The sequence below is a fragment of the Mobula birostris genome, chromosome 6 (genome assembly GCF_030028105.1).
Source record: "Mobula birostris isolate sMobBir1 chromosome 6, sMobBir1.hap1, whole genome shotgun sequence".
NCBI classification, from domain to species: Eukaryota; Metazoa; Chordata; class Chondrichthyes; order Myliobatiformes; family Myliobatidae; genus Mobula; species Mobula birostris.
In genome coordinates this window covers 80,204,320-80,216,697 of record NC_092375.1, presented here as the reverse complement: position 1 = coordinate 80,216,697, position 12,378 = coordinate 80,204,320, and the positions used below count along the sequence as shown (strand labels likewise).

Below are 12,378 nucleotides of genomic sequence, written 5' to 3'. Positions count from 1 at the left end.
GGATACGGGGAGAAGGCAGGAGATTGGGACTGAGAAGAAAATTAGATCAGCATGGAGTAGACTCGATAGGCCAAATGGCCTAATTCCTCTCCTATACCTTATGGACCAATGGTCTAATGTTAATACTTAAATGAGTATCCATGTGGAAATACATGAGCTTTTTCCAGTCTGCAATATCTGCTTGGATGAATCTGGACCATGACATTCCAGTGAAGAATCACAAATTATTCCATTAGCTGGCACATTCATAATTATAGTTCAATTATTATTAATCTTGTAACTATCAACATAAGGACATGAAGCAGTACAGCACTGCTCACGATGTGTCAAATTGCATGCCAATTTATACTAGATGTTCTCTTCCTATATATCATCCACATCCTCTGTTCCCTTTATTTTCATGTGTCTATTGAAAAGTCTCTTAAATTCCACCAAAATGCCTGCTTCATCTACTACCTCTGGTAACCCATTCCAGGCACCTGTCATTTTCTATGTTTTTTAAAAAAAAAACTTGCCCTTCAAGTCACTAGCTTCCTCTCTCATTTTTTATTCTGGGGAAAACATTCTGATACCATACCATATCTATTCCTCGGATGCTCTGGGGAGAATAATCCAAGTTTGTCCAACCTTTCCTTAATCTAATCCAGGCAGCATCTTAGTCTCCACATCCTTCCTACATGGGGTGAACAGGACCGCATACAATACTCAAAGTGTGATCTGACCAAACGTGTTTTACAGCATCACTTCTTTACATTTCTACTCACATCTCTGCCAGTGAAGGCAAGCATAACATACACCTTCATTACCACTTTATCAACTTGCCATAGCAACTTTCAGTGAACTATGGAGCTGGAACCCAAGATCCCTCTGTACCAAAATTTCTCTTTTAATTTGATCTCCCAAAGTGCAATACCTCGCACCAGCCTATATTAAACTTTATCAGCTATTTCTCTGCCATATCTGTAATGTATCCATATCCCACAATATTCTTTGATGGTCCTTTACACTGTCCACAATTCCACCACTCTTTGAGTCATCTACAAACTTGCTAATCCAACCATCTACATTTTCATCCATATCCTTGGTATATATCACAAACAATACAGAACCTAGCACTGATCCTTGCAGAACACTGCTGGTCACGGACTCTAGCTAGAATAACAGCCTTCCACCCCTGAACTCTTATCTTCTATGTCAAGCCAGTTCTGAATCCGAACTTGCAATTCACCCTGGATACCATACATCTTTATCTTCTCCTTTGTGCCTCACCAATATTTATCAATGCACCATAGAAAGCATCCTATCCAAATGCAAAACGGCTTGGTTTAGCAATTGCTCTGCTTGTGTCAGCTTGAACTGCAGAGGGTTGTAGGCACAGCTCAGCAAAGCACATCATGGAGAACAGCCTCCCCTCCATGGACTTTGTCTGCACTTCTCACTGCCTTATTAAAGGTCCCAACCAACCATTCTTTTTTTTCCCCCACCCCCCTCCACTGGGCAGAAGATACAAAAGCTTGAAAGCATGTACCTTTTTTAATAATTTTTATACTGCAGTTATAAGACTTGAATGGTGTCCTAATATATGTTGGACTCCTGACCTCACAATTGCCTCACTACAATCTTGTGCCTTTTTGTCTAACTGCACTGCAGTTTCTCTGTAACCACTGATATGAGGGTCACTGGCCGATTATCTCCTGGATTATCCCTATTTTCCTCCTTGAACAAAAACAACATTTGCTACTCTCCAGTACTGTCAGACGTCACCTATTGATAGTGAGGACACAAAGATATTTGTCAAGGTCCCAACAATCTCTCACATATTGCTTTATGCATTCAGGCCTTGGGACTGATTCACCTTGATGCTTTTCTGAAGACTCAGCACTACCTCCTCTTTAACCTCAAAATATCATAGCATATTGGCACATCCAACTCTATTTTCACTATCCTCCAAATCCTTCTCCCTGGTAAATACCTCAAAGTATTCATTTAACACCTCAGTCACTTGCTTTGACTCCAAATACAAATTCCCTCCTTTATCCTTGAGTGGTCCTACCCTCTCTTTAGTTATCCTTTTTTTTTCTTAAATAAAAAATGCCTTGGAGTTTTCCTTGATCCTGTTTGCCAAGGATATTTCATGCCCTTCTTAAGCACCTGCTTGAGCACTTGCCTGTTTTCTTTATATATAACCATATAACAATTACAGCATGGAAACAGGCCATCTCGGCCCTTCTAGTCTGTGCCGAACTTTTACTTTATATTTCATAAGGACCCAGTATCACTTCAGCTTCCTACACCTTGTGTATACTTTTTCTTCCTGACTAAATTTAGGACCTCACAGGCCATAAAAGATTCTATTACTTTGCTGTTATGTCTTTACTCCTTACCAGAATATTCCCATCCCATCAGCTAACTTTTAAATAACTCCCAGACGTCAGACTGTTTGTCAGCAGCTGCTTACAGTCAATACCCCTTAGCTTTTTTCCCATCCTGTCTTAATTTACCCTTCTGCCGCCCCCCCGCCAATTTAGCCCCTGACCACGTTCCAATTTTATTTTTATCCATGACTATCTTAAAACAGAGTGAGTTGTAGTCACTTTTCTCATAATGTTCACCCACTATCAGGTCTGTCACCTAACCTGGTTCACTTCCCAAAACCAGGTCTACTATGTTCTCTCCTCTAGTTGGACTCTCCACATACTGTTTTAAGAGCCCCTCTTAGGTGCACTGGAGTAATTCTGCTCCATTTAAGTCTCTTGTATTAGGGAGGTTCCAATCAATACTGGGAAAGTTAGTCTTTCATTATGACAAATCTGTTGTTTCTGCACTTTTAATTAACTGTCTATGTATCTATTCCTCCATCTCTCAGTGGCTACTCCCTTTGCTGGACCTCATCCCAACTCGGGCCCATGTCATTTGGTACCTATATGGACCATAATCTCCAGTTGATTACTCACCTGTGCCTTTCAGAATCACCTGTACCTTCTGTGAGGCATCCTTGACTCTGGCACCAGGGAGGCAACTCACAATTCTGGAGTCTCATTTGTAGCAGCAGAAATGCCTATCCTCACCTTTTACTATCAAGTCCTTATCTCTATTACTCTGCCTGACTTCACCTTCCCTTCCTTGCCTCAGAGCTGGGCATGGTGCCACTAACCCAGCTACTGCTGCTGTCCTCTGAAAGGGCACTCCCCCACGCGCGTACACACACCTAAAGAAATACAGCTGTCACTGAAGGGAATAACTATTGTATAATTCTGCACTCTCTGTTAACTCCCTTCTCTTTGTGGTCACCCTGAAGTCTGCACAGTAAGCATGACCAGCACACTAAAACTTTCATATATAATGTCCTCAGCATCCTGGATGATCCTGAGTACATCCAACAGTACCCCCTTCATCCAGTCTGTCAAGAGTCACAGCTGAGTGCACTTTCTGTAGATACAGTTATCAGGGGGACCCTGAGGTTCACTGACTTCCCATTTCTTGCAGGGGAAGCATTCAACTGCCCTGGCTGCCATTTTGTCTATAACTGGCCACTTCAAAATGGTCACTCTGCTTGATCTTGCCTTCCTTTTATTGGCTGTGTTACTGCATGGTTATCCAGTCAAAAACATCATTTAAAAAGCTGAATGTATTCTCACTCCAAACACAACATTATATAAAAGTGCGCATGCGCCGGTCGTGCATGCAGCCTGTTACAGCTGTTCCGACTAATTCTTACTTTTCTCTTCTTACTCTTTTAACTTACGTTACTTATTGTATTTTTTTTTTCACGGTAACATGTTGAAGTTGCACCCTCTCTAACATGCTGGTAGAGAGAGTTTTATTTGGGTTTTTAGTGCTGGAAATAGTTACATTCCGACATACCTCATTAGCGGGGCAGAAGCATGGTCGCATTGTTTATTTCAGGGACCAGCTGCTTGCGCTTATGCCAGCCGGTTTAGTGAGCAGAGTGGCGGACACCCCTGCTGAAATCTGGAGGAAAACATAGAGGATGCAGGGGGGATCACAAAGGTGAGGAAAGAGGACCGGGTGGAGACAACAGAGACTTATGGAGAAGAGGAGTTCAGTGGGTAATAAAATAGATGAGTTCACGGCGCTAGCCAGGCATCAGAGAACATTTCGGGAGTGCAGTGTTATGTGTTTTACTGGAACGGGGCTGCACGAGGACATACCCGATCAAAACTTTTCCATGGACAGCTTCCAGACCGTTCGGGCTGACTGGAAGTGCACTGAGAGCGGTAAGCGTAAAGGAGTTGGGTGCTTATTGTTCTGGTTAACAACGGATGGTGCAATCCGGGTCATATTACGATCAAGGAACGTGTTTGTAGACCGGATATTGAACTTTTTGCTGTTGGACTCTGGCCATATTCCACTGAGATACAACAGTGGGCGTCACTGGAGGTTGTTCCTGCCTGTGGCCATCAAACTTTGCAGCTCCTCCTGTGGAGGGTCAGCCACCCTGAGCCAATAGGCTGGTCCTGGACTTATTTCCGTCTGGCATAGTTTGCATTTTTTTGTTTGATTGTTTGTGATTTTTGTATTGCTATATTTATGTTCTATTCTTGGTTGGTGCGGCTGTAACGAAACCCAATTTCCCTCGGGATCAATAAAGTATATCTATCTATCTACTATTTACTGATAATGTATTAATTATTTCATACATTACGAGTAATTAATGTTATAAAATTATGAGCCTCTTCCATCCCACAATATTTGGCTTGAACGGTAGCCAGGATGTGGGCTACAAATTACAATGGGAGATAGAAAATGCATGTCAAAAGGGCAATGTTATGATCGTCATGGGGGATTTCAATATGCAGGTAGGTTGGGAAAATTAGCTTGGTGCTAAATCCTAAGAGAGGGCATTTGTAGAATGCCTACGAGATGACTTTTTAGAGCAGCTTGTGATTGAACCCATTAGGACAATAGGCAATTCAGGATTGTGTGTGGTGTAGTGAACCAGATTTGATAAGGTAAAGGAACCCTTAGGAGTCAGTGATCATAACATAGGATTCACCTTGCAATTTGAGAAGGAAGAGTAAGGTCATATGTATCAGTATTACAGTGGAGTAAAGGGGATTACAGAGGCATGAGAGAGGAGCTGACCAAAGTTGATTGGAAGAGGACACTAGCAGGGATGATGGCAGAACAGCAATGGCTGGAGTTTTTGGAGGCAATTCAAAAGGCGCAGGATGGATACATCCCAAAGATGAATAAGTATTCTAAAGGGAGGATGAGGCAACTGTGACTGACGAGGAAAGTCAAAGACAGCGTAAAAGCAAAAGAGAGGGCATATAATATAACAAAAATTAGTGAAAAATTAGAAGATTGGGAAGCTTTTAAAAACCAACAGAAGACAACTAAAAAAAATGAGAGAAAAGATGAAATATGAAGATAAACTAGCCAATGATATAAAAGAAAATATCAAAAGTTTCTTCAGATATATAAAGAGTAAAACAGAGTGGATATTGGACCACTGCAAAATGACGCTGGAGGAGTAGTAATGAGGGACAATTAAGTGGCAGGGGATCTTAATAAGTATCTTGCATCTCTCTTTACAGTGGAAGACACTAGCAGTATGCCAGAAATTTGAGAGTGTCAGGAGGCAGAAGTGAGTGCAGTTGCTATTACTAAGAAGTTGCTTGGGAAGCTGAAAGGTCTGAAGGTGGATAAGTCATCCACCCCAGGATTCTGAAAGAGGTAGCTGAAGAGATTCTGGAGGCATTAGTAATGATCTTTCAAAAATAACTAGATTCGGGAATGGTTCTGGAGGCCCGGAAAATTGCAAATGTCACTCCACTCTTTAAGAAGGAAGAGAGGCAGGAAGTAATAAGCTAGTTAGCCTGACTAGTTAGTTAACCATCTGTGATTTGAAAGATGTTGGGAGTCCATAACTAAGGATGAGATTTTGGAGTACTTAAATGCACATGATAAAGTAAGCTAAAGTCAGCATGGTTTTCTTAAAGGGGAAATCTTGTCCAACTAATCTATTGGAATTCTTTGAAGGAATGACAGACAGAATAGACGAAGAATCAGTGGATTTTGTTTACTTGGATCTTCAGGGGGCCTTTAACAAGGTGCCACACATAAAGCTGCTTAACAAGATTAAGAAACCATCATCGTATATGAAAGATAGAAGCAATGATAGAAGCTTTGGCTGACTGGCAGGAGGCAAAGAATAAGAATAAAGTGGGCCTTTTCTGGTGGCTGCTAATAACTATTGGTGTTCTGTAAGGGTCGATATTGGGACTGCTTTTTACGTTATATGTCAGTGATTTGGATGACAGAATTGATGGCTCTGTGGCCAGGTTTGCGGACAATAGGAAGGAGGGGCAGCTAGTGTTGAGGAACTAGGGAGTCTGCAGAAGGATTTAGATTAAGAGAAGGTCTAAGCAGTGACAGATAGAATATAGTAGAGGGAAGTGTATGGTCATGTAATTTGGTAGAAAGAATAAAGGTGTAGATTCTTTTCAAAACATGGAGAAAATTCAAAATCAGAGGTGCAAAGGGACTTGGGACTTCTTGTGCAGGATTCTCTAAATGTTAACTTTCAGGCTGAGTTAGTGGTAAGGAAGTCGTATGCAATGTTAGCATTCATTTCAAGAAGGGTAGAATATAAGACCAAGGATGTTATGCTGCAGCTTCATACATTGTGAGCAATTTTGGGTCCCTTATCTATCTAAGAAAAGATGTGCTGCCATTGGAGAGGGTCTTGAGGAGGTTCAGGAGAATGGTTCCAGGAAGAAAGAGTTAGTGTATAAGGAACATTTGATGACTCTGGGCCCACACTCGCTGGAGTTTATAAGAATGGGGGGGGAGGGGGAGAGAGATTCCATTGAAACCTATTGAATGGCTTAGATAGAGTGGATGCAGAGATGATGATGATTCCTATAGTGGTTGAGTCTAGGACCAGACAGCCTCAGGGACGTCCATTTAGAACAGAGATGAGGATGAATTTCTTTAGCCAGAAGATAAGATATAAGACCATAAGATATAGAATCAGAAGTAGGCCATTCGGTCCCTCGAGTCTGCTCTGCCATTCAATCATGGGCTGATCAAATTCTTCCAGTCTTGCCCACTCCCCTGCCTTCTCCCCATACCCTTTGATGCCCTGGCTAATCAAAAACCTATCTATCGCTGCCTTAAATACATCCAATGACTTGACCTTCACAGCCACTCATGGAAACAAATTCCACAGATTTACCACCCTCTGACTAAAGTAATTTCTCTGCATCTCTGTTCTAAATGGACGTCCTTCAATCCTGAAGTCGTGCCCTCGTCTGAGGCTCCCCAACCATGGGAAATAACTTTGCCATATCTAATCTGTTCAGGCCTTTTAACATTCAGAATGTTTCAGTGAGATCCCCCCCCACCATTCTCCTGAACTCCTGGCAATACAGCACAAGAGCTGCCAGACGTTCCTCATACGGTAACCCTTTCATTCCTGGAATCATTCTTGTGAATCTTCTCTGAACCCTCTCCAATGTCAGTAATCCTTTCTAAAATAAGGAGCCCAAAACTGCACACAATATTCCAAGTGTGGTCTCATGAGTGCCTTATAGTGCCTCAACATCACATCCCTGCTCTTGTATTCTATACCTCTAGAAATGAATGCCAACATTGCATTCGTTGTCTTCACCACCGACTCAACCTGGAGGTTAATCTTTAAGGTGTCCTGCACAAGGACTCCCAAGTCCCTTTGCATGCATCTCTGCGTTTTGAATTCTCATCCCATCTGAATAATAGTCTACCTGTTTATTTCTTCCACCAAAGTGCATGACCATACACTTTCCAACATTGTATTTCATTTGCCACTTCTTTGCCCATTCTCCTAAACTACTTAAGTCTCTTTGCAGGCTCTCTATTTCCTCAACACTACCCGCTCTTCCACCTATCTTTGTATCATCGGCATATTTAGCCACAAATCCATTAACCTCATAGTCCAAATCATTGACATACATCGTAAAAAGCTGCAGTCCCAACACCAACCCCTGTGGAACTCCACTGGTAACCGGCAGCCAGCCAGAATAGGATCCCTTTATTCCCACTCTCTGTTTTCTGCTGATCAGCCAATGCTCCACCCATGCTAGTAACTTCCCTGTAATTCCATGGGCTTTTATCTTGCTAAGCAGCCTCATGTGCGACACCTTGTCAAAGGCCTTCTGAAAGTCCAAGTACACCACATCTACTACATCTCCTTTGTCTAGTCTGCTTGTAATTTCCTCAAAAAATTCCTGTAGGTTTGTCAGGCAAAATTTTCCCTTCAGGAAACCATGCTGGCTTTAGCCTGTCTTGTCATTTGCCTCCAGGTACTCCGTAATCTCATCAATAATGATCGATTCCAACAACTTCCCAACTACTAATGTCAGGCTAACAGGTCTATAGTTTCCTTTCTGCTGCCTCCCACCCTTCTTAAATAGTGGAGTAACATTTGCAATTTTCCAGTCATCCGGTACAATGGCAGAATCTATCAATTTTTTGAAAGATCACTGTTAATGCCTCCGCAATCTCTCCAGCTACTTCCTTCAGAACCCGAGGGTGCATTCCATCAGGTCCAGCAGATTTGTACACCTCAGACCATTAAGCTTCCTGAGCACCTATTCAGTTGTAATTTTCACTGCATGTATTTCACTTCCCTGATACTCTTGAATGTCCGGTATACTGCAGATATCTTCCACTGTAAAGACTGATGCAAGATACGCATTCAGTTCCTCTGCCATCTCTGCGTCTTTCATTGCAAAATCTCCAGCGTCATTTTTTATTGGTCCTATATCTACCATTAACTCTCTTTTACCCTTTAAATGCTTTTTTTAAGTATATAGTACCTTCTTTGATATTAGTCACCAGCTTCCTTTCATAATTCATCTTTTCCTTCCTAATGACCTTCTTAATTTCCTTCTGCAAGTTTTAAAAGCTTCCCAATCCTCTATCTTCCCACTAGCTTTGGCTTCCTCTCTTTTGCTTTTATTTTGGCTCTGTCTTCACTTGTCAGCCACGGTAGTGTCCTTCTTCCATTCGAAAATTTCTTCTTACTTGGAATATATGTCTTGCACTTCCATCATTTTTTGCAGAAACTCCAGCCATTACTGCTCTGCTGTCTTTCCTGCTAGTGTCCCTTTCCAGTCAACTTTGCCCAGATCCCCACTCATGCCATTGTAATTTTCTTTGTTCCGCTGAAATACCGACACATTGGATTTTAGTTTCTCCTTCTCAAATTTCAAAGTGAACGCGATCATATTGTAATCACTGTTCCCTAAGGGTTCCTTAACTCTAAGCTCTTTTATCACCTCTGGATCATTGCACAACACCCAATCCAGCACAGCTGATCCCCTAGTGGGCTCAACAACAAGCTGTTCTAAAAAGTCATCCCTTAGACATTCTACAAATTCTCTCTCTTGAGGTCCAGTACTGACCTGGTTTTCCCAATCTACTTTCATGTTAAAATCCCCAACGATTATCATGACATTGCCCTTCTGACATGCCTTTTCTATCTCCTGCTGTAATTTGTAATCCACAACCCAGCTGCTGTTTGGAGGCCTACACATAACTGCCATTAGGGTCCTTTTACCCTTGCCATTTCTTAACTCAACCCATAGAGACTCCACACCTTCTGATCCTATATTATTCCTTTCTAATGATTTAATATTATTTCTTATGCACAGGGCCACACCACCCCCTCTGCCTACTAACCTATCTTTCTGATACACTGTGTATACTTGGACGTTCAGCTCCCAATGGCAGTCATCCTTTAGCCAAGTTTCAGAGATGGCCACAATGTCATACTTGCCAATCTGTAGCTGAATTTCAAGATCGTCCATTTTATTTCTTATGCTGCATGCATTCAAATATAACACTTCCAGTTCAGTATTTGTTACTTTCTGGTTTAACTGCACCACACCTCTATTGCCCTGTAACTCATCCCACTGGCTCATCTCCTTTCTATCATCTCTGTTGCATGCTATCTTTGATTTATTTCTGTTTTCCCCTTTCTCAGCCCTATCACTCTGGTTCCTGCCAAATTAGTTTAACCCTCCCTAACAGCTCTATTAAACCTGACCGCTAGGATATTGGATCCTTTTGGATTCAGGTGTAACCCATCCTTTTTGTACAGGTCGTACCTCCCCCAGAAGAGTCCCCAAAGATCCAGGAATCTGAAGCCTTGGCCCCTAAATCAGTCTCTCAGCCACGCATTAATATGCCTGATCATGCTATTCTTGTGCTCATTAGCACATGGCACAGGCAGCAATCCTGAGATTACTTCCCTGGAGGTCCTGCTTTTCAGCCTCCTACCCAACTCCCTGAATTCCCTCTTAGAAACATAGAAAATAGGTGCAGGAGTAGGCCATTCGGCCCTTCGAGCCTGCACCGCCATTTATTATGATCATGGCTGATCATCCAACTCAGAACCCTGCACCAGCCTTCCCTCCATAGCCCCTGATCCCCGTAGCCACAAGGGCCATATCTAACTCCTTCTTAAATATAGCCAATGAACTGGCCTCAACTGTTTCCTGTGGCAGAGAATTCCACAGATTCACCACTCTCTGTGTGAAGAAGTTTTTCCTAATCTCAGTCCTAAAAGGCTTTCCCTTTATCCTCAAACTGTGACCCCTCGTTCTGGACTTCCCCAACATCGAGAACAATCTTCCTGCATCTAGCCTGTCCAATCCCTTTAAGATTTTATACGTTTCAATCAGATCCCCCCTCAATCATCTAAATTCCAACAAGTACAAGCCTAGTTCATCCAGTCTTTCTTCATATGAAAGTCCTGCCATCCCAGGAATCAATCTGGTGAACCTTCTTTGTACTCCCTCTATGGCAAGGATGTCTTTCCTCAGATTAGGGGACCAAAACTGCACACAATACTCCAGGTGTGGTCTCACCAAGGCCTTGTACAACTGCAGTAGTACCTCCCTGCTCCTATACTCGAATCCTCTTGCTATAAATGCCAGCATACCATTCGCCTTTTTCACCGCCTGCTGTACCTGCATGCCTACTTTCAATGACTGGTGTATAATGACACCCAGGTCTTGTTGCACCTCCCCTTTTCCTAATTGGCCACCATTCAGATAATAATCTGTTTTCCTATTTTTGCCACCAAAGTGGATAACTTCACATTTATCCACATTAAATTGCATCTGCCATGAATTTGCCCACTCACCCAACCTATCCAAGTCACCCTGCATCCTCTTAGCATCCTCCTCACAGCTAACACTGCCGCCCAGCTTCGTGTCATCCGCAAACTTGGAGATGCTGCATTTAATTCCCTCATCCAAGTCATTAATATGTATTGTAAACAACTGGGGTCCCAGCACTGAGCCTTGTGGTACCCCACTAGTCACTGCCTGCCATTCTGAAAAGGTCCCGTTTATTCCCACTCTTTGCTTCCTGTCTGCTAACCAATTCTCTATCCACGTCAATACCTTACCCCCAATACCGTGTGCTTTAAGTTTGCACACTAATCTCCTGTGTGGGACCTTGTCAAAAGCCTTTTGAAAATCCAAATATACCACATCCACTGTTTCTCCCCTAACCACTCTACTAGTTACATCCTCAAAAAATTCTATGAGATTCGTCAGACATGATTTTCCTTTCAGAAATCCATGCTGACTTTGTCCGATGATTTCACCGCTTTCCAAATGTGCTGTTATCACATCTTTGATAACTGACTCCAGCAGTTTCCCCACCACCGACGTTAGGCTAACTGGTCTATAATTCCCCGGTTTCTCTCTCCCTCCTTTTTTAAAAAGTGGGATTACATTAGCCACCCTCCAATCCTCAGGAACTAGTCCAGAATCTAACGAGTTTTGAAAAATTATCACTAATGCATCCACTATTTCTTGGGCTACTTCCTTAAGCACTCTGGGATGCAGACCATCTGGCCCTGGGAATTTATCTGCCTTTAATCCCTTCAATTTACCTAACACCACTTCCCTACTAACATGTATTTCGCTCAGTTCTTCCATCTCACTGGACCCTCTGTCCCCTACTATTTCTGGAAGATTATTTATGTCCTCCTTAGTGAAGACAGAATCAAAGTAATTATTCAATTGGTCTGCCATGTCCTTGCTCCCCATAATCAATTCATCTGTTTCTGTCTGTAGGGGACCTACATTTGTTTTTACCAGTCTTTTCCTTTTTACATATCTATAAAAGCTTTTACAGTCAGTTTTCATGTTCCCTGCCAGTTTTCTCTCATAATCTTTTTTCCCCCTTCCTAATTAAGCCCTTTGTCCTCCTCTGCTGAACTCTGAATTTCTCCCAGTCCTCAGGTGAGCCACTTTTTCTGGCTAATTTGTATGCTTCTTCTTTGGAATTGATACTATCCCTAATTTCTCTTGTCAGCCACGGGTGCACTACCTTCCTTGATTTATTCTTTTG

The 12,378-nt window shown here is 42.3% G+C and overlaps 1 protein-coding gene across 4 annotated transcripts in view; it reads left to right on the top strand.

The window, feature by feature from the left end:
- scml2 (Scm polycomb group protein like 2) overlaps window positions 1–12,378 on the top strand; it is a 140,550-nt gene that overhangs the window by 125,740 nt on the left and 2,432 nt on the right. Inside the window, exon 14 of one of the 4 annotated variants that reach the window (XM_072260719.1) lies at window positions 5,562–5,622. The exons of the other annotated variants lie outside the window; for them this stretch is intronic. Coding sequence (XP_072116820.1) covers window positions 5,562–5,593 — 32 coding nt within the window. The 3' untranslated portion in view covers window positions 5,594–5,622. Of the gene's footprint in view, window positions 1–5,561; window positions 5,623–12,378 lie in introns of those variants that run through there. 4 annotated transcript variants of the gene reach the window in all.